Below are 27737 nucleotides of genomic sequence, written 5' to 3'. Positions count from 1 at the left end.
ACAAAGAAATGTGTGCAAAGCAGTGTGAGAACCCTCTTAACACTAACACTTTCACTCATTGCATTTTTTACACAAATATCTGCACTTTCTACTTCTTACATTTTCAAAGCTCACTTCTTTATTTTTAAACTATTGCTCACTGCATTTGTGCCACAAACCTATTTCCTGTCCTGCTACTTCAATCTACCACTGGTGTATCATTTCCTGCTTATCACACACCACAGATGTAGGCTAGTTTACGAAGCTAACAAATGAGCAAGGCAGTAAGCAACAAGAATTACGGGGATAACGTGGATGAGGCAGAGGGAGTCAGTGATGTAAACATAACTGAGGTCAGAGACATTGATCACCTAAACATCATCATCATCTTTGTGCTGCTTGTGTTCGATGTAGTGGTTGTTCAGCCTGGATACATTCATTAGGTAACAAAATTTTAAATGGTTTAAATTCTGTCTGGTAAAATTAACTCTTTATTAAAACAAATTCATTTTAACAGCACTAATTTGCGCTTTTGTTTGACCATTTTTATTAAAAATAGAAATACATAAACATAAAAGAGGCAAAATTAAAATCTTCTTAACTAAATAAACTCCACCGAAAAATCGATTTTAATCAGTAAATATTTGTCTACACCACTTTTAAATAAAGCACCAAACTCCACCATGTTGGACACATCTGGCAACTAACCCTCTGGGGTCAACAAACGCTGCGGTGCTTTTTGTGGCTTTTTTTCCGCATAACACCAAAACGAAGGTGAACGAGGGTGAAAGAGCATTTCTCCAGATAGTTTAAACTATGTTTTTGGCAGATTTATTGCATTAATTGCTTAGTTCTTTTTAGTAGTTTTCTTTTTGTAAATGTTCCTTTAGTAACATATTTTTGCTTTTGTGAAGTATAAATGAAAATGATCTGTTAATTATCTGTTTTTAATCCAGTCTTTCATTTGTTTCTTCCAATCTCTACTTTACCCATGTGATTAGCATGGTTTCACCTGGTATTATGTGGATGTTAGTTAGAAGCATTGCAGAAATGGGCAATTTTGAGGACCAAAGACACAGCGGTTGGCCAAGAAAACTTAATGTAGCAAAGAACTGCTGGAAACCAGTTTGATTCTGGTACAACCATTTACTTTGTGGAGACGTCTCAACAGACAGTATTCATGATAAAGTTGCAGCCCAAAAGCCATACCTACAAAGTGGAAACAAGACTAAGTGGCATAACTATGCAGAAAAACATAAACTGCAGTGCACAAAAATGGTAGCAGGTGCTATGGCCTGACGAGTAAAAATCTAAAATATTTGGCTGTAACTGGAGGCAGTTTGTTTGCCAAAGAGCAGTCTGCAGGCCACAGTGAAGCATGGTGGAGGTTCCCTGCAAGTTTGGGGCTGCAAATAGAGTTGGAGAGTTGATCAGAAACAATGGTGTCTTCAGCCTTACAGACACCATTGTTTCTAAACAAATACAGGTAGATACTTTTCCATTATCCAGTACCATCATTTAATTTAGAATCCAATCCAATTACAGTGTAACCCACTTATCTCGATCTCGGTTAACTCGCCAACCCTATTAAGTCGACGTTTTTGAAGTGGAACTGCCAAATTCTCGCTTTGTCTTAGAATTTTTAAATGGTTATGTCGATTCTTTTATGTCGACGAACCCTAATATCTCGAGCACAAGGGGGGCAAATTTGCCACTTAACGTCGGTTATCTCATTCCGCATGACCAATCGCCGGCTTTTGCCACGTCACCATCTCACTACTGTATTTTCGCGTATATAAGACGCGTCCTAAAGAAAGTTTTACATACCCCTCACCCAGGGTGCATCTTATATACGCGAAATATACGGTAGTCAGACGGCACTGTGCAGCCGCAGAAAAACTCGCAGAAGTGGCGGAAAAATCAAGCCTTACAGATGCTACAGGAGTGTAGGATACTTTTCAGAGCTGTGTGTCAGAGTGAAATTACTCGAGAATTTAATGTTGACACTGGTTAGCTTTTTGTAAAATTTAACTACACCCTGCATGTTTTTGTGATTTTGTGAGCGATCTTTGTGTTTGCAATTTTGGAGAATATAATAAAGGTTTGTTTTGAGAATCGATGGTGGTTTGTATTGTATACTGGTAAATCTCTGCTGTTAGTTGGTGTACATATGCCTTTTGTTGTTAACAAACATGTAAATTTTTATAGCATGCCTTCATCAAACAAACAACGCTGTTGTGTAAAAAAATCTCCAAAAACACGCGCATGCACATTCTCATTTATTAATGCACATCATGTACATAAAGAAATTTCAAGCAGGTTAATATATTGCCGCCATATTGGTTTTCGTTTATCTCGAACATCGGTTATCTAGGCGCTTTTTGGAACACCCCTACGCCGTCGACATAACTGGGTTCCACTGTACCACTATTTGAGCATGTTCATTCTCAGGAACGACTGATAAATTAATGGAGGTCTGGATTGAGCTGACAGTGATTGGCATTCATAATACCAAATTCATAATACCAAATTCATAATACCAAATAGTACATAGTACTCATCAGAAATCCATTACTCACAATCTATTTTAATTATGTTAATAATAAACAAGAACTTTGCCACTAAAATGCATAATAGCTGCAGTTTCAATCACTATAAACTAGAGGGTTTCCCAAGCAATTTCACAGGGGAAATAAACATTTTATTTATTTATTTATTTATTTTTATGTATTGAAATCATTCTCATGGCTGGATTGAAAAGCAGTCACAAAGATGTGATGGACTTTACCAGAAAGCATGGCGAACAAAACACAAAGGTCACTGTTGTCAAACTGGGAACCAAATTTGGAAAAGAAAACTTTGTGTGTTCCTAATGAAATGACAATCATGTAGGGGATGTTTTATAAATAGTTATATTTGTGCTAAAAAGCATTACATATATTGTGTAAGAAGACTTTATAGACAGTCTGTGAAGTACAGTGCCAGTAATACAGATATGTAATAGCATAGTAAAGAAAAAATGAGTGTAATAAACATCAATTTGAATAAAATCTCTAATGTTCTTGGTCCTCCACAACTCCGCCCAGAATAAAGGTTACTAAAAACAGATGTTATAGATAGAATAGCTCTGTGTATATTAGAGGTGGGAAGTAACAAAGTATGAATACTTCGTTAATGTACTTAATTAGATTTTTCTGGTATCAGTACTTTACTTCACTATTTATTTTTTAACTTTTTTCACTTATTGCATTTTTTTACACAAATATCTGCACTTTCTACTTCTTACATTTTCAAAGCTCGCTTCTTCAGTTTTAAACTATTGGTGACAAAACATTTTTTTCTTTTCACTGCATGTGAACCACAAACCTATTTCCTGTCCTGCTCTTTCAATCTACCACTGGTGTATCATTTTCTGGTTATCACACACCACAGATGTAGGCTACTTTACAAAGCTAACAAATGAGCAAAGCAGTAAGCAACAAGAAGTATGGAGATAATGTGGATGAGGCAGAGGGAGTCAGTGATGTAAACATAACTGAGGTCAGAGACATTGATCACCTGATCATCATCATTATCATCTTTGTGCTGCTTGTGTTTGATATAGTGGTTGTTCAGCCTGGATACATTCATTAGGTAACAAAATTTTTAATTGTTTAAATTCTGTCTGTCAAAATTAACTCTTTATTAACACAAATTCATTTTAACAGCACTTATTTGATTAACACGTGATTAATGCAGTGCGCATTTGTTTGACCATTTTTATTAAAAATAGAAATACATAAACATAAAAGAGGCGAAATTAAAATCTTCTGTCTTTAGTCAGATATTAAAAAAAACTAAATAAACTCCACAGAAAAATTAATTTTAATTAGTAAACATTTGTTTACATCAAGTCTTAAATCAAGCACCAAACTCCGCCATGATGCACACATCTGGCAATTAACCCTCTGGGGTCAATAAATGCTGCTGTGCTTTTTGTGGCATTTTTTTCCTCATAACACCGAAACAAACTTAAATTACTGTCTTTTTTGATCGACAGATAAGATCAATACATCATTTGAATCTGTAAAGATTCTACTTTTATTTGTATACTTTTATATTAACAACAGAATGCTGTGCTTTTGTAAAATAAGGAAAACATGCAGTCTGCACTCTATGCCATTTCTGTCATCTTTCTTTACAGACACATAAATTAATCAACCTGAATCTCAGTGAAAACTTGTTGCACAGACTCGAAATCTCTATGTTTAAATAAACCAATTCACATCGGAAAAACAAATATAAGCAGCAATGTGCTGTAGAGGGTCTCCCAGCTCCGACATGCAGGCCTTCGGTAGTCTTGGAGAAACTCCACCTGGGCCAGCTGCTTTGCTAGGACAAAGCCTCTTCAGCTCTCTACACACCCGGTCTGCTGTGATCGTGGGTGGAGGGACACTCTCCCTGTGCTACAGTTAATTCCAGGGGGTAGAGAGATAGTGGAAGAGTGAGTGGGAGGTGCAGTGTACTGAAGTGTAAATGAGCTGGGGTGGTCAAACCTGCTGAAGAAGTTGTTCAATGTTAACCCTCTGGAGTCTGAGGGTGTTTTTGACCCCTTGAGAGATTTTGACATGCTCTTACATTTGGTTCTTTTTAGTTGCTTTTAAAATATATTATTGACAAAAGGCTTATTACACTGTATTCAGCACAAACTGGGCTACCATAATATGTAAACAACTTGTATGTGTTTGTTTGTATTTTTGACAAAATAAGGTTTATGCGTGGTTTTTGAAAAAGCCACTGAAAAAACTCACTGAAATAAGGCCACAAAACCTATTGTCAGGAATCCACCTGCCACGCCTCCTTCAGAGGCTGCCTTTGCCGCTGCGCGCTCCCAAGCGTGCAGCGCAAATCACACACAGCTGAAGCGCATTATGAACTCTCTCCCTGCCTCCATATAAACCACTCACTCACCCACACTCGGGGTCCGTTATTGTAGGTTCATGTGTGTGTTCGCGCTTCCGCTGCTCCCGCTGCCGCCGCTGCATACTCTCTCCTCCCGGACTCCGCGTACTTTCCACTGCCGCGTTTGGCTTTCCCAGCGCACCTCGGACTAGAGACGCTTCCCCGTCGCTTCACCCCGTGCCGCGCTTCCTTCTTCACGCACCGTGGATGTATTCTTTTGAACTGCCTTTTGCCGGATTATCCCGATTCTGCACGGGTATTTTGTGTTGGCTCTGCCTTTGCTGAATAAAGTTTATGTTTGCCGTTACTCCGGCTTCCGCCTCCGTACCTCGCATAACAGAATAACGGACCCCTGAATAGGAATATCGGACAAAAAAAAAAAAAAAAAAAAAAAAAAAAGGAAAAGGACATGATCGGGTTAACGCCGTGGTCCCGGCGCGAGCCGTGTCTCGGAGGTCGGGTTCGTTCAGCCACGATCAAGCGGCAGCCAAGCTCCGCCCCCGGGAAAACCCGGAAGCTCGCAGCCGCTTCTCGGGCACGCTCGGCAGCGCCACGCCCCCTTCATGACGTCATAGGACTCCCGGCTCGCTTCTCCGGCAACAGAGCCGAATGGAGGGATTTTTTGAGGAGCGTGGATCAATATGTGGAGTTAAACCCAGCCGGTTATCCCACTGAAGAGGCGAAAATCGCCCTCCACATGTCTCTTCTACCCGAGGAATCTCTCTCCCTTGCCAGAGAGCTGTGGAGCACGATGGCGGGCGAGTTCAGCTCCTGCACCCAGTTCCTCCAGCTTCTCACCAGGGAACTCGGGATAACCACAGCTGATCTCCATCTCCTCTCCCCGCTGCTGAGAACGCTGCCTCATCAGAGCTTCCAGGAGGTTACCACGCTGCTTCAGGCCCTCCAGGTCAGCTCTGCTCCGAAGGTCCTCAAGGGATCTCCACCGTGCTCCAGGAGATCCAGGCCGGCTCGGTTTCATTCCAGGACCTCCAGGAGCTCTCCGTTCTGCTCCAGAACCTTCCGGTGGGTCCAGCTCCGTTCCTGTGTCCCGAGGAGAGCTCCGTTCCGCCCCAGGACCTCCGTGACTGCTCGGCTCCTTCCCAAGACCTCCATGAATGCCTGGCTCCGGCCCAAGACCTCCATGAATGCCTGGCTCCGGCCCAAGACCTCCATGAATGCTCGGCTCCATCCCAAGACCTCCATGAATGCTCGGCTCCATCCCAAGACCTCCATGAATGCTCGGCTCCATCCCAAGACCTCCATGAATGCTCGGCTCCATCCCAAGACCTCCATGAATGCTCGGCTCCATCCCAAGACCTCCATGAATGCTCGGCTCCATCCCAAGACCTCCATGAATGCTCGGCTCCATCCCAAGACCTCCATGAATGCTCGGCTCCATCCCAAGACCTCCATGAATGCTCGGCTCCATCCCAAGACCTCCATGAATGCTCGGCTCCATCCCAAGACCTCCATGAATGCTCGGCTCCATCCCAAGACCTCCATGAATGCTCGGCTCCATCCCAAGACCTCCATGAATGCTCGGCTCCATCCCAAGACCTCCATGAATGCTCGGCTCCATCCCAAGACCTCCATGAATGCTCGGCTCCATCCCAAGACCTCCATGAATGCTCGGCTCCATCCCAAGACCTCCATGAATGCTCGGCTCCATCCCAAGACCTCCATGAATGCTCGGCTCCATCCCAAGACCTCCATGAATGCTCGGCTCCATCCCAAGACCTCCATGAATGCTCGGCTCCATCCCAAGACCTCCATGAATGCTCGGCTCCATCCCAAGACCTCCATGAATGCTCGGCTCCATCCCAAGACCTCCATGAATGCTCGGCTCCATCCCAAGACCTCCATGAATGCTCGGCTCCATCCCAAGACCTCCATGAATGCTCGGCTCCATCCCAAGACCTCCATGAATGCTCGGCTCCATCCCAAGACCTCCATGAATGCTCGGCTCCATCCCAAGACCTCCATGAATGCTCGGCTCCATCCCAAGACCTCCATGAATGCTCGGCTCCATCCCAAGACCTCCATGAATGCTCGGCTCCATCCCAAGACCTCCATGAATGCTCGGCTCCATCCCAAGACCTCCATGAATGCTCGGCTCCATCCCAAGACCTCCATGAATGCTCGGCTCCATCCCAAGACCTCCATGAATGCTCGGCTCCATCCCAAGACCTCCATGAATGCTCGGCTCCATCCCAAGACCTCCATGAATGCTCGGCTCCATCCCAAGACCTCCATGAATGCTCGGCTCCATCCCAAGACCTCCATGAATGCTCGGCTCCATCCCAAGACCTCCATGAATGCTCGGCTCCATCCCAAGACCTCCATGAATGCTCGGCTCCATCCCAAGACCTCCATGAATGCTCGGCTCCATCCCAAGACCTCCATGAATGCTCGGCTCCATCCCAAGACCTCCATGAATGCTCGGCTCCATCCCAAGACCTCCATGAATGCTCGGCTCCATCCCAAGACCTCCATGAATGCTCGGCTCCATCCCAAGACCTCCATGAATGCTCGGCTCCATCCCAAGACCTCCATGAATGCTCGGCTCCATCCCAAGACCTCCATGAATGCTCGGCTCCATCCCAAGACCTCCATGAATGCTCGGCTCCATCCCAAGACCTCCATGAATGCTCGGCTCCATCCCAAGACCTCCATGAATGCTCGGCTCCATCCCAAGACCTCCTGGCGAGCTCCTCTCCGCTCCTAGGCTTCCAGGCGGCTCCCTTCCCGCGCCTAGGCTTCCAGGAGAGCTCCTCTTTGCTCCAGGTCCCTGACGAGAACGCTGCCCGCTCCCGGTTCCTGACGTAAGCTCCTCTGTGCTCCCAAGTCCCAAGGAGAGCTCGGTTCCAAGCCCATGCACCTCTTCAACCAAAGGGGTCCCGGAGCACACAACTCGTCTCAGAGGCTGCGAAAGGGACGTCGACCCGTCGCCCCCGGGCGTCACCAAAGGCTACGGCTCGCCCCCCAGTCTCCCAGACGGCGATGCCATATCTCAGAGCTCCGCTTCCACCAAGAGATCCCCAGAGCTCACATCTCAGTCCCTGGACTGCGAAAGGGAAGTCGTCCCGTTGCCCCCGGGCTCCACCGAAGGCGACGGTTCGCCCCACAGTCTCCCTGAGGGCGATGCCATCTCTCGTGCCCCAGAGCTCTCCACTCCGCTCCAAGACTGCGAAAGGGAAGTCGTCCCGTTGCCCCCGGGCTCCACCGAAGGCGACGGTTCGCCCCACAGTCTCCCTGAGGGCGATGCCACCTCTCGTTCTCCAGAGCTCTCCACTCCGCTCCAAGACTGCGAAAGGGACGTCGAACCGCTGCCCCTGGCTTCATCCGCAGGCAACGGCTCGCCCCACAGTCTTCCAAGAAGCGACGGCTCGCCCCACGATCACTCTGTAGGCGATGCTACGTCACAGACCTTCTCTCTTCCCAAGGGGTCCCCAGCGCACTCACCTCAGTTCCTGGACTATGAAGGGGATGTCGAACCACTGCCCCTGGCTGAATCTGCAGGCGACGGCTCGCCCCACAGTCTCCAAAAAGGTGACGGCTCGCCCCACGAGCACTCTGAGGACCAAGTCACGTCACAGAGCTCCTCCCACGGCGACGCCTCGCTCCCGAGCTCCTTCCTCGGTGACGGCTCGCCTCAGGACCCCTCTCACGGTGACATCCTGTCTCCAAGCTCCCTGGACAAGGACAGGTCACTCCTGTGTTCCCTGGAGGGTGAACTCACAACGATGAACCCTGCTGAAGTCATCAGTCAGCCTCTGTGTTCAGTCAGGGCATCGCTCCATCTCCGGTCTCCACCCGAGGGTCTTCCAGCCGTTGCTGCCAGGGACGTCATGCCGTGTCAGGTCTCCAGGGCTACCGCCTCTCAGCTCCAGACCACCACAGGGGAAGTCGCTCAGCTGCCGGTTTTCGCTGAGGGCGTGGCTCCACCTCCGGTCTCCGCTGTTGGTATCTCTCCGCCTCCAGTCTCCACCGAGGTGTCAGCCTGCTCCAGAGCTCCGTGGATGGGGTCTCTCCGCCTCCTGTCTCCGCTGAGGCGTCGCTCCGCTCCAGGTCTCCGTGGTGGATGTCTCTCCACCTCCTGTCTCCGCTGAGGGCGCCGCTCTGCTCCAGGTCCCCACCATGGGCGTCACCCCTTCCGGGTCTCCGCTGTGGCCGTCTCACAGCTCCAGGTCTCCGCCGAGGACCTACAGCCGCCTCCTGTCTCCGCTGAGGCGTCGCTCCGCTCCAGGTCGCCAGGGAATCGTCTCTCCGACTCCTGTCCCGCTGAGGCGTCGCTCCGCTCCAGGTCTCCAGGGGTCATCTCTCCGCCTCCTGTCTCCGCTGAGGGCGCCGCTCTGCTCCAGGTCTCCGTGGTGGATGTCTCTCCACCTCCTGTCTCCGCTGAGGCGTCGCTCCGCTCCAGGTCTCCAGGGGTCATCTCTCCGCCTCCTGTCTCCGCCAGGGTCGTCGTTCGCTCCGGGTCTCCAGGGGTTCGTCGCGCCGCCTGCAGCCTTTGCTGAGGGTGTCGCTCTGCTCCAGGTCTCCGTGGTGGATGTCTCTCCACCTCTGGCTTGCGCCATGGACTTCACCCCGTTCCTGGCCTCCGCATGGGGCTGTGTTCCGTCCCGGCTCTACGCAGGTGTGGTCGCTTCGCCTGGGGCCCTTCCTTGCTGTTCCTGGCTCCGTGGCGGCTCCGGCGGGTCCCCTTGACCCTGGAGGACTGGAGGGCCCTCCTCCAGTGCCGGGCCCACCGGGCTGGTGGCGGCAGGGCGTCGGTGCCGCCCCTTTGGGGGGGGGTGGTGTCAGGAATCCACCTGCCACGCCTCCTTCAGAGGCTGCCTTTGCCGCTGCGCGCTCCCAAGCGTGCAGCGCAAATCACACACAGCTGAAGCGCATTATGAACTCTCTCCCTGCCTCCATATAAACCACTCACTCACCCACACTCGGGGTCCGTTATTGTAGGTTCATGTGTGTGTTCGCGCTTCCGCTGCTTCCGCTGCCGCCGCTGCATACTCTCTCCTCCCGGACTCCGCGTACTTTCCACTGCCGCGTTTGGCTTTCCCAGCGCACCTCGGACTAGAGACGCTTCCCCGTCGCTTCACCCCGTGCCGCGCTTCCTTCTTCACGCACCGTGGATGTATTCTGTCGAACTACCTTTTGCCGGATTATCCCGATTCTGCACGGGTATTTTGTGTTGGCTCTGCCTTTGCTGAATAAAGTTTATGTTTGCCGTTACTCCGGCTTCCGCCTCCGTACCTCGCATAACACCTATAGTAAACATGTTTCCCCAAGACTTTTTGAGAACAGAGCTTCTAATGTAGGTTTTTTTATTTTTAATCATGTAAAAATCATCCTGCCTGCTCATTCACCTTAAACAATACTTTGATTTAAAATTTAAAAAACACTTTCTACTTTGAAAGGCCATATGCGAAGAGGCGTCGACATGCTGTGACTGACAGCTTCGTAGACAATGGGTCGCATAATGAGCTGTCGATTACATAATGAGCTGTGGATCACTGAGCCAGGATCTGAGTGAGAAGTACAGTACTACAACAAGGAATGTATTTCCTTTGTGTTTATTAAAATACACATTAGCAAGGACAGCATTAAAAAGGGAATTGTGTAACAATAAAACAATACAGTACAGTATGTATAAAAAATAAAGAGTGCAACAAAAACTAACACAATACATTACAGTAGGGTTCTGCAAATCCTAGCCTGTAGGGCTACAATACTATGCATTAAATAATAATAGTGTATCCATTTGAGGAATCGGCAAGAACAAACAACTTGAACACCCACTTAGTTGGCTTGGCTTTCATGTACTGTGTCCTCCCAGTGTTAGCTTTGCATGCTACCATCCTCTCATCCACGGCTAAATGTCTTCTAGGATGATAAATTGCTTTGCATGTCTTACGGATTGTGTCCATAAACAGTTTCACTCTGAACAGACGGTCATGTTCAGATGTGCCCCTCTTTCTGTCATTTTCTTTGTCTGCATCTGGGTGACTCATGTGTACATTCCACGAAATGTTCCTGTATCTGTCCCTTGACATAATTGTTGCTGGAAAGGGAACTGTGAAAATTCTGCTCTGTCGCCAGTAGTCTATGATGGAGGGCAACTTTACCATTGCCATGTAAAATAAGAGCCCAATGTAGCGATACATCTCACTCACGGTTACATCTCTCCATTTGTATTTGCGTCCCTTGGCTATTGACTTGGCAGCTTGAGCATTTGTGTTGTGGCACAAAGTTGTCACAACACTGAAAAACATTTTAAATAGACTAAATGGAGAATGAGAGTCAGAAGACCTCAGTTGAGGTTCAGGTTCACGTGCGGGCAGGAATCGCAGAGTCTGTGGAACTGTGTCGTTATCTGTCTGATCCTTCCATGACATGGTGGACTGTGTGTGCTGCCTTTGCCCTTTTTGGAGCAGGTGCTTGATCACATCTGTTTATGAAACACACACACGAACATCACTAATTGTGTCATTGGTAAAGTTGTTTGCATATGTCATACAATGCAATAATGATTCAAACTAAATATAATTTAAGAAAATATAAAATATGTACTTACTCAGGATGATTCTCAGTCAAACTCAAAATGGAGCGACGCCTGCGTGGCCTGGTGTGAGTTTCCAGTGAAGGCAAGAGTGATGCAGCCACATTCCTAAAAATAATCAAACAATATATTTTAGGATGATGAATACACTTGAACAAAATATATTTGTTAGCATGCATTGTACAGCCTATAGGCCTATTTGTTGATGGGCAATAGGACAGATAAATGTTTGTTGATGGGCCATAGACCATAATGCATCTCAGACATTTACACCATCACCATTTACAGCTGAGCAAATAATATTGTCATTGATAAAGTTGTTTGCATATGTCATACAATGCAATAATGATTCAAACTAAATATAATTTAGGAAAATATAAAATATGTACTTACTCAGGATGATTCTCGGTCAAACTCAAAATGGAGCGACACCTGCGTGGCCTGGTGTGAGTTTCCAGTGAAGGCAAGAGTGATGCAGCCACATTCCTAAAAATAATCAAACAATATATTTTAGGATGATGAATACACTTGAACAATATATATTTGTTAGCATGCATTGTACAGCCTATAGGCCTATTTGTTGATGGGCAATAGGACAGATAAATGTTTGTTGATGGGCCATAGACCATAATGCATCTCAGACATTTACACCATCACCATTTACAGCTGAGCAAATAATATTGTCATTGATAAAGTTGTTTGCATATGTCATACAATGCAATAATGATTCAAACTAAATATAATTTAGGAAAATATAAAATATGTACTTACTCAGGATGATTCTCGGTCGAACTCAAAATGGAGCGACACCTGCGTGGCCTGGTGTGAGTTTCCAGTGAAGGCAGGGGTGATGCAGCCACATTCCTAAAAATAACCAAACAATATATTTTTCAGTATTTTTGATGAATACACTTGAACAATATATATTTGTTAGCATGCATTGTACATATAGCATTTACACCTCAGCATTCTGGAACATCTCTGCTAGCTAACACTACATAACAGCCTTTCAGGATGATCAGTGACACTAACCAAAACTGAACTGAGGCTAAAATATAACTTTATATAACGTCAACAATATTTAGAGCATACAATTACAAACAGTTAATGTTACAAATGAGCAGATATTGGTGGATATTTGTTGTAACATTAAAAGGCAATGCTGACAAAAGCTAGGCAGAGATGTCTACAAACAATATGAGTTTTCTTTCACCATCTCGTGTTCGAGATCCACCTATGGGAAGGACATCCGTACCTGACCTCTGCAGAAGCATCAAATTGCACCAAGTCTGGCTTGACAGACAGGAGCGCGTGCCAATGGCAGGTAAGGCAACGCCCCTTACCCGAGTGCATAAAGCACCTGCACGCGCTCCCTCTCTTCAGTTAACATTCGCTTCTCGCGACTTCTGCCATCCAACAACAGCTGCCATCCAACAACAGCTCCCTGGTTTCTGGACTGCACTTTTTTGTCTTCAGGAGAACATATCTTCCGATCAGCCTCTGCCGGACGTGCAGGTCCTCAGCCAGGTTAGCTTCGCGAGCCGCCCACGCTTGCACTCTCTTGTCTATAGGCTGCCTGCCTGCTTCTTTCTCCTTTTTCATGGCGCTTTCTAAAGCGGCACCGGCTACACCGGTGGACAACCTATCGCGAGCCTGCCCGGCCGCGTGCGGTGCTCTCATTGCCGCCAAGGATGCCCATTCCTTCTGCGTTGTCTGTATGGGTCTCAAGCATGCACAAGATGCTATCGACCTCCCGGAGAACTGTAGCTATTGCCTGGCGCTCCCGAAAAACTCCTGCGTCGCAGGCTTAAGACGGCCGCTTCACAGTGTGTCGATTTTGAGCTCTCCGACTCAGAGGGGGAAAAAGGCGACGCCGCGGCGCACCCGGGGGCCTCCCACGGTGTGACTTCCTCTGACTGGGCCGACCTGTGTCCTTCCCCGTTCGAGGATTTGCTACCGGCCGACAACCGTTTCCCCGAAGGACCGACAGGTTCCGGGGATGAGGTCAAGGCGGGCCTTCTCGACGGCTCGGACGACGAGGAAGCCATCCCGTCTTCCGTGGTCCCTCAGGTTCCCCCCGCCCCGCCTCATTTGGTTTTACTGGAGCTTTGTGAACGCGCTGCCGCGCGGCTCAACATCAAATGGCCGGCTCTCTTGAATGCTTTTGATCAGGAGAGAGACGTATATGACGGTAAGCTTCTGGGACCTCCTTCCGGCCCAAAAAAGCAGCTTCTTCCCACCCTGCATGTGTGAAACACATGAGATACTGCTGGGGAGACCTGCTTGATCTGAAACATGGTCTTGGGGGACTTGAGGTTAAAGACATGGCCAGTCTCGTCATGGGTTATCGAACGAGGAAGAAGGACGAGGCGTTCTAACTGTGCCTTCCTAGGAAGCCGGTGCAGCAACAGACACCATCTGTGTGGCCATCTAAAGCTTCTGCTGCTGGACGTCAGCCCCACTACACTGGCAGAAATTTCAGGCCCCGCGGAAGACCACCGGCTCAGCAGAACGGGCCACCGCTTAAAAGTATTAATTAAAAGTAATCCAAAAAAAAAAAAAAAAAAGAAACGTCATGAATCAAACGAATCTAATGAATTCCTTTTTGGGAGAGTTTTCCCCCAGATCCACGCATGTCGTCTATGGTTTGACCACTAGATGGCGCCATTGCCCCATTAATGAGCGATCTGGCCGGATCGGCTCTCGGCATTCCACCGCGCTGTGTGGGGACCGCTCCGGGGACACATGACAGGCTGTCTGCTTGGCTCGGCCCGCGATTGGGTGATCCACACAGTTACGAGGGGTTACAGATTTCAGTTTGCCATAACACCCCCACGGTTCAACGGAGTGGTAGGGTCCTATACGGACTAGAGCTCCGCTCACATTCTGAATGTCGTAATATCATCGTGAAGTGAGCGATTCGAGTTGTCTCCGCATCTGCGTATTCAGGGCTCTTTTCTCTCGCTATTTCCTGGCCCCTAAATAAGGCGGTCCCTCCGTCTTATTCTGGACCTCTGTGTATTGAACTAATATTTAAGGAAATACAATTTCGGACTGTTATCACGGGGCGCTCTCATTCGTTCGATACAGCAGACCGACTGGTTTTGCTCGACCGATCTGAGCGATGCTTTTTCTTTCACAAAAGCATCTATCCTCCGCTCATGAACTTCCCTCGTTTTTGCCTACCAAGGCGTGTGTTACGAATTCTTGGTCAGTCCATTCGGTCTCACTTTGAGTCCGGGGGCGTCTTGTCTGTGTGCGGAGGCGAGCCTACACAGCGGGTTTTCGGGACTCTGACATACATACACGACTGGCTTATTATAGCCAATTCGAGAGAGGAAGTGGTTCAAATCACCGCCCGTGTGCTCCCCCATATCGCTGCGCTCGTGAACTGTCTTGCACGGTTCAGGGAAGGAGCGCGCGTACAGTTTCACACATGTCTCATATCACAGGGTCTTACGGCTTCGGCTGTCCGTGTTTGCCTCTATGACTTCTGAGAATGGGGGCTTTCATGAAGTGGTTTTGTCCCTTCATCTCGGCCCATTGCGCAATCTTTGCCGCTGTCACTGTGACATGCATGGTGCGCCCTCTCGGGGCGATCATGCTGTGGAAAGTGGTAACCACAGATGCCCCCATCAGTGAATGGTGTATGGCCGAACTCACTCCATTTAGCCCATATGAGTTATTTTGAGCTCCGCACTGTGTTTAAAGCTCTGAAGCATTTTTTGCCTTGCCTGCAGGGGCATCATGTGCTGGTACGCTGTGACATTACGACAGCTGTGGCACATATCTACCGTCAGGGCAGCATGCGCTCCCCCAAGCTTCACGTTTTAGCTCACATGTTGCTGGTATGGAGCACATGATTTTTCCTATCTTACGGGCGATGCACATGTTGGCCGTTTTAAACAAGGGCCTTCTGTCGAGGGGAAACCCACTCTACTAGAGTGGCAGATCCACCCTTGGATAGGGGGGCTGCTATGTGAAAGGTTCGGCCAAGCAGCCTTTGTGTGGAACCTTGGCCCCTCCTGTTGCGCACGGACCTCGCGGCCCGAGCGGTCGGGGAAATCTATCGTCCTCGCCCAGACGGAGTGTTTTTTCTGGGCTGGCCCCTATGAGGGCGTATTTGGACACCTTGGGGCGTCCTTTGCGCGTTATCGCCACAATTCAGAATGCCAGGACCTCTTCCACACGTTCTCTCTACGAGTGCGCGCGGCGTGTGTTTGAGGCGCGGTGCAGGTGACACTGGCTCGTTTTGTATCTGTGCGCGGTCTCTGACATTCGGTGTTTTTTGGCGGGACCTTATCAATCGCGGCAGAACTTCTTCCACGATCAAGGTCGATTTAGCGGCTATCGCTGCATGTCACGCCACTACGGCGAGATGTAGTCCCGGATTGGGTTCTGGGGACATCTCCCTCAGGCTTGGTTTTTGGCTTCCGCCGGGCATGCCTGTCATTTGCATGCGCTCTCGGTTCATTCCTCGTGCTCTAAATTCTCGTTCCAAGGGGATAGGGTTTACTTAGGCCTAACCCGGCCTTCATGCCTGAATGCTTTCCAGCCTTCGCTGATGAGGTGTTTGTGCTCCCCGCCTTTCATCCTCCGACTTTTCCTTTGCGGAGGACTTGGGGTTGGATGCTTTGTGCCCTGTGAGTGCCCTACAGGTTTACTTGGACAGGACAAACTCTTTTCTAAGAACGACCAGCTCTTCATCTCTTGGGCCCCGCCGGAAACACGGGAACCCCTTTTCTTGAGACCCAGGTTGGTCCATTCTCACGTCTATGGACATGTTTTTCCTTCCTACAGGCGGCCCACTTGTAGGCCATCATTAGGGTTCTGACATGCATGTTGCCACATGTCCTGTTTCGTTCCATGGCTGGGTTTTTATCCCGAGCTGTATATTGTGTATTCTGCTTTGTGACGTGCCGTGCACCACCTTTTTGGCCGTCCTCTGGCTTACAGAGCCTCGCTGTGAGTGTATTGGGCAACCGGGGAGTTGTCTATATCTCCCATAGGTGGATCTCGAACACGAGATGGTGAAAGAGAACAATAGGTTACTTTCGTAACCCCGGTTCTCTGAATCATCGAGTTGAGAGATCCACCAAGTTTGCCCCGCTTGCTGCACGAGAAGCGAATATGCTCACTGAAGAGAGGGAGTGCGTGCAGGTGCCTTATGCACTCGGGTAAGGGGCGTTGCCTTACCTGCCATTGGCACACGCTCCTGTCTGTCAAGCCAGACTTGGTGCAATTGGATGCTTCTGCAGAGGTCAGGTACGGATGTCCTTCCCATAGGTGGATCTCTCCACTCGATAATTCAGAGAACCGGGGTTACGAAAATAACCTATTGTTTTATATGATCAGAATGTAAGACTTAATAACTTACTCATTATAGCAACTTGCTGGAAAGTCCTCGCTCTTCAAAATGCAAACGCTCCTCGTCGGAATCACAATCTTCTTCGGATGAAAAGGTAAATTCTCTGGCATTGTTTTATGCCACTGTCTGGGGTGTGTGTGTGTGTGTGTGTGTGTGTGTGTGTGTGTGTGTGTGTGTGTGTGTGTGACTCAACATGTGAACTGTTTTACCTGTGAATAGCGGGGGGGAAAATCTGTGCCTCTACTTGGTTTCACATGATTTATATTCATTGGAAACATGTTTTTTTTTCACCGACTTATTCTAAAACTACACACTTTAAGCTGTCTAAAGATATATTTTTTATTTCCGTGTGTCAGCTATTGGCTGAGTTTCAGCGCTTTTTGATGATGTGTTCCTAAACGAAGTTTACGCAGACAAAGGCGACAGATGGCGCACCCTGACTATTTTATTCAATTTAAAAAAATACAACGTTTTATTTATATAGTGAGCATACACAAATGAAAGTAGACCCTTTACAGATTTAAATGATGTATTACTTTGACATTTTTGATCAAATATGACCGAGCAGTTTCAGCTCTTTTTGCTGGCATCTGAAAAAAAAGCATGTTTGGGCGCCGGCGGCAATTCAGACTACAGAGGGTTAATATGTCATGTGGCCCATTCACCAGCATGACACTACAACTCTTAGTAGTAATGGCTACTTTTAATTTAAGTACATGTCAGAGCCCAAACTTCTTTACTTTAACTTGAGTAAAAAAGTATAGTCAGTGCTTAAATTCTTACCAGAGTATATGAAAGCATGAGTATCTGTACCTCTACTTATGTGATTGGGTGTATTAGTGCAGGGGTTTTCAACCGGTGGTCCGCGGCGGCATTGCATGTGGTCCGTTACAGCCTACATAATTTCACTATTAAAATCACCTTTTTTCCATAATTTATTTTTCCAAACATTTCCAGAATATTTGCACATTAGTGGGAAAACTGAATTTAATTAAAATATCTAAAATATTCAAACTGACACAGGATAGGCTAGCTTTGCACCTATCAGGCCTATGCTTTGCTAACGTTGTGTTTTGCATCATATACATACACATTCATCTTGCGCATGAAATAGACCAGCATTTAGGAGTTAAGAAAACACATTATTCAGGTTTTATTGAATAGACGCTTAATAGTTTTGGTGAATTGAAATTTGGAGTGGAGCTGTTAGCTAACGTTTCTAACTAAGGTGAAGTTTGCTAGTCAGCACCAGCATGGATCGCTTTTTACAATAGTGGGCCGCAGATTACTTGTTAGTCAGAATGGTGGTTCCTGGCACAGAACCAGTTGAAAACCCCTGTATTAGTGTATTGGGTGGGTTAGTGTAACTTGTCCATCACTGATCCAGAAGACAATTAAAATTAGTGTAAAGTTTGGACAAATATTTAATATCTGTGTTTATGTATAGTATATGAATTTGTAATATGTAAATTACTGTGCATTATATGTCCTTTTGGCTTTTATATATTTAATACCTTATTTTTGTACAACTAAGCGTTTTAGGTTTAGGTGCCCAGGAGTGGCAACTTGGTGGCGGATTTGAACTCAGAACTAGGGTTGCAACTAACGATTATTTCGATGATCGGTTAAATAGTCCATTACATTTATTTATTTATTTGTTTGTTTGTTTGTTTGTTTATTTATTTTGATTAATCAGATAAAAAATTGTTTTAAGAATTAAATTTTGCTTATTAGAACTATTTCAAACTATTATCGTATTTCTGTATAGTATAAAGTTGTACTTAAAAAATGCAAAAGCATTTAACTATCATTAATTTAGACATTTTTAAGCTTATAGTAGCTGCTTGTTGAGTAGCGCATGGGGGATTTCTTCTTTGAACAAATTCACTCATGCTTGGTTGTTTCTTTCTGTTAATAATAAAAAAAAAAAAGCATTTGAGTATGCAAAGTGAAGCGCAACCTGATGCTTGCAGTGCGACTCTCCCGAAGTTAGCAAACAGTTTAAACAATAGCACTTTATTAAACACATGATGAGAATTTACAGGAATGTGATATTGTCAAGTAAAATAAAAATAAAGTGTACTCTTAGAATCAATGTATATCTTGTACTTAAATATGCCATATTGCGATTTAATTTGCATTCATGCTGCAAATGTTAATGAAACGACAAATGTATTAATTAGCCACAGCAGTCATAAGTCATATGGGAATGAAGACAACTCTCCTCTTCAATTGATTGGCTTGTGGAGAAGCTGTCAATCTAGCAATGTAGATGAGCACACTGTCTTTGTATGCAATACTAAAAACATCTAATTTAGTTTTTCTCAAATTTTTTCTCCAGATTACAGGCTGCTTTTTTGAGGGCATTTTTATTTGAATAGGGCTACATTTTCTAATGTGCTAGTGAGGATAGTGCCTATGTTGTTTTCAGAAAGAGGTAGGGCTTCACTGTATTGTGGCTTCCTTACAAGCTCCAGTGGTTAAAGATAAGACTGTCTATTAAATGTTTATTTGCATAACTGAAATGCGTGAGCACGCAGGAGAATAGTGTGTAAATAAGCACAAATACATCAAATCTGGAGAGATGCTGAGCTGATGCTAATATATATATATATATATATATATATATATATATATATATATATATATATATATATATATATATATATATATATATTAATGTTACAAATTAATTTTAATGGCACAAACTTTTATTTAGCGGCAAATTAATGCAGTGGGCATTGATGTTGGACCATTTTAAACCTTTGTTTTACTGATGCGAAAAGTCTTAAATCAAGCACCAAAATCCGCCATGATGCACACATCTGGAAATTAAAACCGTCCATGTTGAAACATAGCAAATGTTCCGTTTGGTGTCCTGGTGATTTACGTAATTTAAAACACCATATGCGCTGTTCTTAGAAATCTAATATGTATTTTTGCTTATTCATCTAATGGATGGTTTGATTTAACACATGTTTAAAGTTGAAAAGAACAGTATTATATACAATAATACAAGTTTTCATATTTATATTTTGTTTACATATTGTATAATTTTTTTCTGTTTTACTAAGTAAAAATAACTAAGAAAAGAAAGGGACTTTATTTGCGTGTTTGCTATCTGTCTAATGGATTGATAGCCACATTCTGTGAGAGCAGAATACAATAATTATTTTAAAACATTTACAAGAATATTTTGTCTTCATGCTGTTTGTATTATAAGTATGGTTTGACTAATAATAATAATAAAAATAATAATAATAATAATAATAATAATGCATTGATAAATGGTCAAACATTTCATTTTCAAACATTTATTGTTGGTATACAATTGTTTCTGCAGTCAAAAAAAAAAAAAAAAAAAAAAAAGCAAGCAGCAGGATATAATGCAGTACAAAAATTGAAGCAATTGTTTAAAACCTGTGTGCAGGAAACAATAAGGAACCAAATCTAACATTATGTAACAAAACTGTAACATTGCAACCTTAAACATTATTTTCGCATTTTCAAAGTAACATTGTGATATCATTGCATGGCACTGCATTTGAGTGATTGTCCCAAACTGGAGTCAAAATGATGAAATGATGTCATCGATCTTGCCGCTGCGGCCCGGGTTCGATCCCCGGTCAGGGAACCAACCCCAGCCATTAGGGTTGCACAAGCCAGTGCACTCTTCGTGCCATCCCAAGCCCAGATAAATAGGGAGGGTTGCGTTAGGAAGGGCATCCAGCGTAAAAACATGCCAAATCAAACATGTGGATCATGAATACGGATAACCCACTGTAGCAACCCCTAATGGGAGAAGCCTAAAGAATGTTTTTTTACTGCAGAAAAATGTTAAAAAATGCAAGTGTAGACAGAGAGCTTTTTCGAATCTATCCAGATGTATGTAAAAGTAATGTTTTAAAAATTGCAAGTTTGAATTTTGTAATTTTATATCCATCATTCTCATCCCATGTCCCTTTTCCCTTGACTGATTATTTTGACTAAAGTTTTATTCTTGTTTGACCTGGCTTCTGCTTTAATTGGAAAAGACAAGAACAGTTTAGTTTTTACATGTCTTCCATATTAAATGTGTCTCTAGCAATCATAACGGTATATTTAACTGTAGGGGAAGTGGAAAGAGGAAGCCGCCACATGGCGCAGGCAATGCAGCTCGTCTTCTTTCTCTACTTGTTGGCCTCAGTTGAAGGTAAAGTATTTTTCTATAAATCTTTCTAACTGAAGAGGGTAAAGGATTTAATATTAATTACAGATTGATATAGTAGAAAGTGTTAAAAAAAAAGATATATTAGACATTATGAAAAATAGCTAGTGTTTAAGTTGCCAAATTTTATGAGCCCATTTTCTGTCACTAATGATAGTAGCTGTGAAATAATAACTAAATGTGTATTTGTGATCTCTTACCACACAATTTACAGTAGTACCAATATACACATCATACAAGACATGAACATGACAGTCCATAAAACCTTTATATTGAAATGTTTTATATGTATCTGATTTCTGAGTCTTATACAGTATATACCTACAATCTTTGAAAGGATTTAATTTTAAAAGGTTACATGTACTATAAGATTTTCTATTTTTAAGTGCTGCAAAATAAGACTTTTAAGTGGTCTTATTTAATTTTGGTTTACAAAAAGGTTCTTTCCACAGCTTTCCTTTCACATTTCACTGTCAGTGTGAAGGAAAGTGTCAGGATGTGTTTCTTTTCAGTGCGGTAAGGCAACTGACTGAATAGTTTTACACTTTTAATACAAATTGTCACATCCTTTGGTATGGCCACATCTAGTTTCTAATGGTTACATTTGCTTATGTCGCTAACAGTGAATGGTCTTGATTTTCTTTGTTTTATGTTGTCTATGTTTAAATACTTGTTATTATATATGTCAATTTAAAGATGAATTTCACATGCAAAAATAAATCAGAGACTTCTTTTGTTGCTCATGTAATGGCTATGGTTATTTGTTGCCCTCTTATTTAAGCTTCATACATTCTCTTAATTAATGGACATAATCCATAAATAAATAGTAAAAAGATCTGCTATTATAAATATCAGGTATGCCTTAAAAATGCATTACCTGATTCAAAATATTTTTTTTATCCAATAATACTGTTCTAGGATTTGGGATACAGCCCTGAAATTTGCTGAATGCAGAGACAAGCACTTTTATCATTAAATCAATGAATCTTTTCTACATGCTTACAGAGCCTTCTGAAAGTCATACCCTGTAGAAATCTTTAGCTTTACTTAAATTACAGCCAGTAAAATAAATTAAATTAAGTTGCAAAAACAGCTGCACAGTGCTAGATTGCAAGGCCCCACAGAGAGTTGTGAGAGCACCAGAACTCGGCTAAAGAACAGAATCCTTAACAAACTGTTATACAGTCTCACTGCAGACCACAACCGACAACTGACTCTGTTACATGTTTTATACATATTTGCATCTGTAACAAACTGAACTCAGAACTCTTAATACTATTGCACTCAGTACTATTGTATTCTATTCTATCATTATTACTATTTTTTCCTTTTCTATTTACTGTTTATTATTGGTTATTGTTTAATATCTGCTAGAGTTTGCCTGTAGCTTTACTTCAAAATTTCAAACTGTCACTTTAAAATAAAATAAATAATTCCCTTATTATTGTTTTTTTGTACATGGACTTGCCATTGCATGGTTACTTGTATATGTTGCATGGATATACGTATTTTCTTTTTTTATTTTTATTGTGGAAAAGGTTTTTAAAAGATAACTTCTTCTTCTTCTTTCGGCTTCTCCCATTAGGGGTCACCACAGCGGATCATCCGTCTCCATACCCCCTTACCGATATACCCCATGTCCCTCCTCTGAATGTGTCCAAACTATCTCAATCTCGCCTCCCTCACTTTGTCTCCAAAGCGTCCTACATGCGCTGTTCCTCTAATAAACTTGTTTCTAATCTTGTCCATCCTCGTCACTCCCAACGAAAACCTCAACATCTTCAGCTCTGCTACCTCCAGCTCCACCTCCTGTCTTTTACTTAATGCCACTGTCTCTAAAACATACAACATCGCAGGTCTCACCACAGTCCTATAAACTTTCCCTTTCACTCTTGCAGATACTCTTCTATCACAAATCACTCCTGCCACTCCTTTCCACCCACTCCACCCTGCCTGCACTCTTTTCTTCACTTCTATAACACACTCTCCATTACTTTGCACTGTCGACCCCAGGTACCTGAACTCCTCCACGTTCTTCACCCCTTCTCACTGCAACCTCACCTGCTTCACCAACTCCACACCACTCAACCTCTCATTTTCCTCATTCATCAGCTGCTCAAAATACTCTATGAATAATCTTCTTAACACACCCTCCTCACTAGTCAACACATTTCCATCTCCATACTTTATTGCTCTAACTTGCAGCACATCCTTCCCAGCTCGGTCCCTCTTTCTGTCCAATCGGTACTTCAAAAGATAACTAAACAGTTTATTTTTGCTCTTCCTACAGCCACTGATGTTTTTAGGCTGGTTAACAGCTCTGTTCAACTGGATGTACAAAAGCAAGCTCCTAAAGATGTCTCTGTTAAATGGACATTTAACACAAATAGAACTATTGTGCGGAACATTGGAACTTTATCCAGAAATTATAAAGACAAAGCTGGGTTCAATACAAAAACTTTCAGTTTGACACTAAAGAACTTACAGAAGAATGATAGTGGAATCTATGCCGCAGATGCAGAAAATGATGATATGACCACAAATGTTGCAAAATACCAATTATGTGTGTTGGGTGAGTTTTATAGCCAACAAACTGATAATAATGTTATTCTTACCAGTTAAGAAAGCAATGTTTATTTAATTCTGTGATTTTATTCAGTAAATGTTTTATTTGATTAAATAGTGTCAGTAAACATAAATGTGTTTTGCTTATATACACATTTTTCCATTGAGTAGCAGGACAGTAATGTATCTGCATGTGTGTATTCCAGATCCAGTGAAGAAACCAGTCCTTAATGTCTCTCACCAGGAAAGTAATGGCACCTGTAATGTAACTTTCATCTGTAAAACTCAGAATTTCTCAGTTACCTCTAACTGCTACAGTGATCAGTGTGATAACAAAACAGAGAAAGTATCTGGAAACTTCCTGCTTTCATTGTATATCAGAAATGACTTCATCATTTGTAATCATAGCAACCCAGTCAGCTGGGAAACTGCCACTATGGAGATGGAACATGTGAGACAACTCTGCCTTTCTAAAGGTATGAGCACAAATACATAACATTATTTTACACCTCATACTTACATTCACACATATACAACATTCTTATTCAATATTATTTCCATTGGAAAGCACCAGATGTAATACATTGTATATTGATCTTAATAAAGATCTGTTTCCATAGGAGACAAAGAACCACCCGCTGGGCCTCCATTAAATAATCCTGTAATCCTGTTAATCTCTGTAGTCACACTTACTGTAGGTCTTGGTTTCATTAGTATCATCATCTATTTTCTTTACAAGAAATACAGTAGGACAACAGGTAATTACATGTTTTATTTGTTATGTATTTTTTTAAAGAATAAGTATATATTTATCATTACTATAAGTAACAAATTCTTACATATTAATAGTGGAAAGCATCTTTGTTGCTATTGTGTTGTTTTTGTAAAGATTTGTTTATTAAAATTTGTACCGACAGATTTTTTTATATATATATATATATATATATATATATATATATATATATATATATATATATATATATATATAGAGAGAGAGAGAGAGAGAGAGAGAGAGAGAGAGAGAGATTTTAATAAATAAATCTTTACAAAAAACAACACAATACCATATCCTATGTTAGGTAGCATAAGTGGTCACTGACAGAATTGAAAATGTAGCTATTTAGGTTGCGAGCTAATTACTGTAACTCTTGACAAATTTTTAGCCTCTGCAACGAGTATTTAGTTATGTATTTAAAAAAATTTTTGTAAATCATTTGTTATTTAAAATTTAAATCAATTTTGTATTAATGTTGAGGCTAATTGAAAAGGTTGACAATGCCCTTGCAAACTGATGGATTTCAAATACTGTCTGTGGCTGTGTTTTTCCGCTGATTATAGGACATGGAAATTTAGCCTTTAGTCAGTGAAAGTCAGGTGAAATTCAGGGAATTTGACATTTGGCTTAAAGTGGGAACCCTGCCATATTTTATTCACAATAAAGCATAGAAAACATATCAAATGTTTAAACTAAGAAAATATGCCATTTAAAAAACATAATAATTCTGAAATTGATGGTAGCAAAATATTATCAAAAGAGAGGTATAATGGTGTTTAAATATAGTCCTAATTATATATGTGTAGTTTATAAGGGATCAGCAACTTTGGCATTACTATGTGATAAACTGATATTCAAAATGATGTCTGATATTTCATCTTGAATTTTGTATAAAATTATAAACATTTTCATTTCAAACTTCCTAGAATCTGACACCAGAGTCTATAAAGAAGTTAAGGTGACCTTTAATAATAGAAATCTATTTTGCACATTATTTACATATTATTTACATGTAAAGAACACAGTATATGGTGTATATAACAGTGTGGTTAAACCATGTCTGCAGGAGGGAAATGAATTACAGACAATTGAGGAGTCAGAGAAGCTTGAAACTGCTGGTACTGTTTACTGTAATGTCAGGAAGCCATCTGAGACTTATGATGAGAGCACTGTAAGAACTGCAAATCCTGGCAACAAGGTAAATGCCATCAAATGATCATTTTTAGGTTTTACAAAATAAGAATATCATATTAATTTGTTCCTCATTTAAAATTAATTAAATGATCTTAATGGTTTATAATGCATGGTTAATTAAGAAAGTATATTAACACAAATGCTGCAGCCCTTAATGTTGTAACACATCCTGTTGCATAGGATAATTTCTGATATGCTGTCATAGTGGGATGGTGATTTATTTTTATTTTTTTTTTTTTATAAGAAATCTGAATAAGAAAAGTAATTTGGTTTAAAATATTTTTTCAATTTGTTATTTCAATAATTCATGTTCATTCAGGCATTTTGTTATAAAGTGAAATAGAGATGAAACCTTTCAAATGCTTCTGTAGAATACATTCTGCTGATATTCATCACATCACCAAATTATCACTAACTAACCAACTAAATCAGTTCCTCTGGTAGCCATATATGGTCATGTATTAATTCTTCTTATGTGAAATAGTTTTCTACAGTTCAATAACAATAAATTTTATCCTAAAAATATCCAATTCTATCCAATTATTCTGGTTTAATTAAAACAATTTCACTGGAAAATCTTTATATAATCTTTCCAGATATATTTTTCCCAGTACATTTTATTTGCAAGCAATAACCTAAATGATCCTGTTTATAAATAGGAGTGTTTATTTCTGGTGTCTATGAATATAAAATAATTTAAAGACATAATTATATTATGGCTTATGTTTGGCAGCATTAATTTGACTGTGCTGTGCTGCCAGTAAATTTGTCTAGCAATCAAACTGTTGCCCACACTAACAGGTTTATTTTGACATGCTTTTGTATTATCTATCCAGAGATAGCGTCTATTTACTGAATAAATGTTTAACTGCATTTTTGATAACAGGAATTTTCTATTTTCTATTTTCTTCCTAGTTCTTTCTTTTCTACAGTGATTTTTGTTACTGCTCTGTTATTTCCCCCAAAATAATTTCCATACATATTACGTAATCTACTTATACACTTACTGAGAAATAAAACACTGAAGGCTTTGAATCAAACTTTTTAGAAAAGCAATCAATTTTAACGCATCGAAAAACAACGCTTCAGATATTACTCACTGTACAGTATAAAAATCAGTGATTTTTACAATTAATTTGGTCCAGTTTTTCAATAGATTTTTAAACTCAGAATTCAATATACATAGGCCTCTAACACCTGAAGAATACTAAATATACTTGCTGTCATTAATTGTTTTTAGGCATCTAATGTTTAAGTATACTGTATGCATAAACAAAATCTGGGTCTGAATAAACAAACATAAATATTAATAATATTAATAATTCTGTTTCTATGAACCCCAAAGGAGTGAGTGACAACAGCACCCCTTATATTCCAGATACAAAATGTTCAAAAGAATCTTTCTGATTTATTGAGTTATTGTTATTACAGTGCTTAAAGCTATTCTCTTTGTTTATTTAAAACCTACAAACTACAATGTCTTATTGATCTAATGGAAATGTTTTATATCTATGGATCTGTTTTATAATAAACAGTATTTATGGTTAATTTGTTTTTTCCATATATATTTTTTTAAAGGGCTTTTTCTTCTTCATGTCTTTAGAATCAAGGAGCAGAAAATATTTACAAGTCATTGGAATTCACAACACCTCAAGACATTTATTACACAGTGAATAAGAATGATAAAATATTGTAAGAAACTCAGTTGGAAGCAAATGGAAGCAAAAGAATGTGTTATTTTCATTTATTTGCATTTTGAAAATTGTTTTACTCATCTGTAATCATTCATCTGTAATCAATTAAGACTTGTTCCATTAGATCTTATTGGCATGAAAATATCTTGTCTCTCAAAGTTTAACAAAGAAAAAATAAACATTGCTAGGAGTTCAGGAAGAAACCAACATTTCCAGAATGACAACTGCAATTTTTATGAAATGTTTTTAAAACTGGGCAATTTTAATTAATTTTTTCTTGAGCAACTCGAGAACTTTGAGGATGGATCTGGACTGTAGTCAATGTCAATGATTTCTGCTCTTATCAGAGTAACACTCACATTGTAAGTTATTCTTTTCTCTTTTGTTGTCTGTCTCACACTGCCCATGTATCCCAGGCAAGTAAATCTAAATAATTAACTTCAATGAATGTGAGC

The 27737-nt window shown here is 42.2% G+C and overlaps 1 protein-coding gene across 3 annotated transcripts; it reads left to right on the top strand.

Annotated features, from left to right (window-relative positions):
* Positions 1-223: 223 nt before the first annotated feature.
* On the top strand, positions 224-27538 carry LOC124402817 (natural killer cell receptor 2B4-like). Of its 3 annotated transcripts, none has more exons than XM_046876086.1 (8): positions 224-422; positions 20959-21039; positions 23345-23626; positions 23826-24095; positions 24240-24377; positions 25321-25352; positions 25461-25592; positions 27167-27538. In XM_046876086.1, the coding sequence occupies exons 2-8, from the start codon at positions 20985-20987 to the stop codon at positions 27263-27265; spliced, it is 1008 nt and encodes a 335-aa protein (XP_046732042.1). In that variant the 5' UTR covers positions 224-422; positions 20959-20984; the 3' UTR covers positions 27266-27538. The 3 variants fall into 3 exon arrangements, with proteins under 3 accessions (XP_046732042.1, XP_046732043.1, XP_046732044.1); XM_046876087.1 differs by having other exon boundaries at positions 225-422; positions 27192-27538; XM_046876088.1 differs by lacking the exon at positions 23345-23626 and having other exon boundaries at positions 228-422.
* Positions 27539-27737: the final 199 nt, after the last annotated feature.

Source organism: Silurus meridionalis, chromosome 20 (genome assembly GCF_014805685.1).
Source record: "Silurus meridionalis isolate SWU-2019-XX chromosome 20, ASM1480568v1, whole genome shotgun sequence".
Lineage (NCBI taxonomy): Eukaryota > Metazoa > Chordata > Actinopteri > Siluriformes > Siluridae > Silurus > Silurus meridionalis.
Note: the sequence above shows the minus strand (reverse complement) of the source record. Positions and strands in the feature narration are given on the sequence as shown.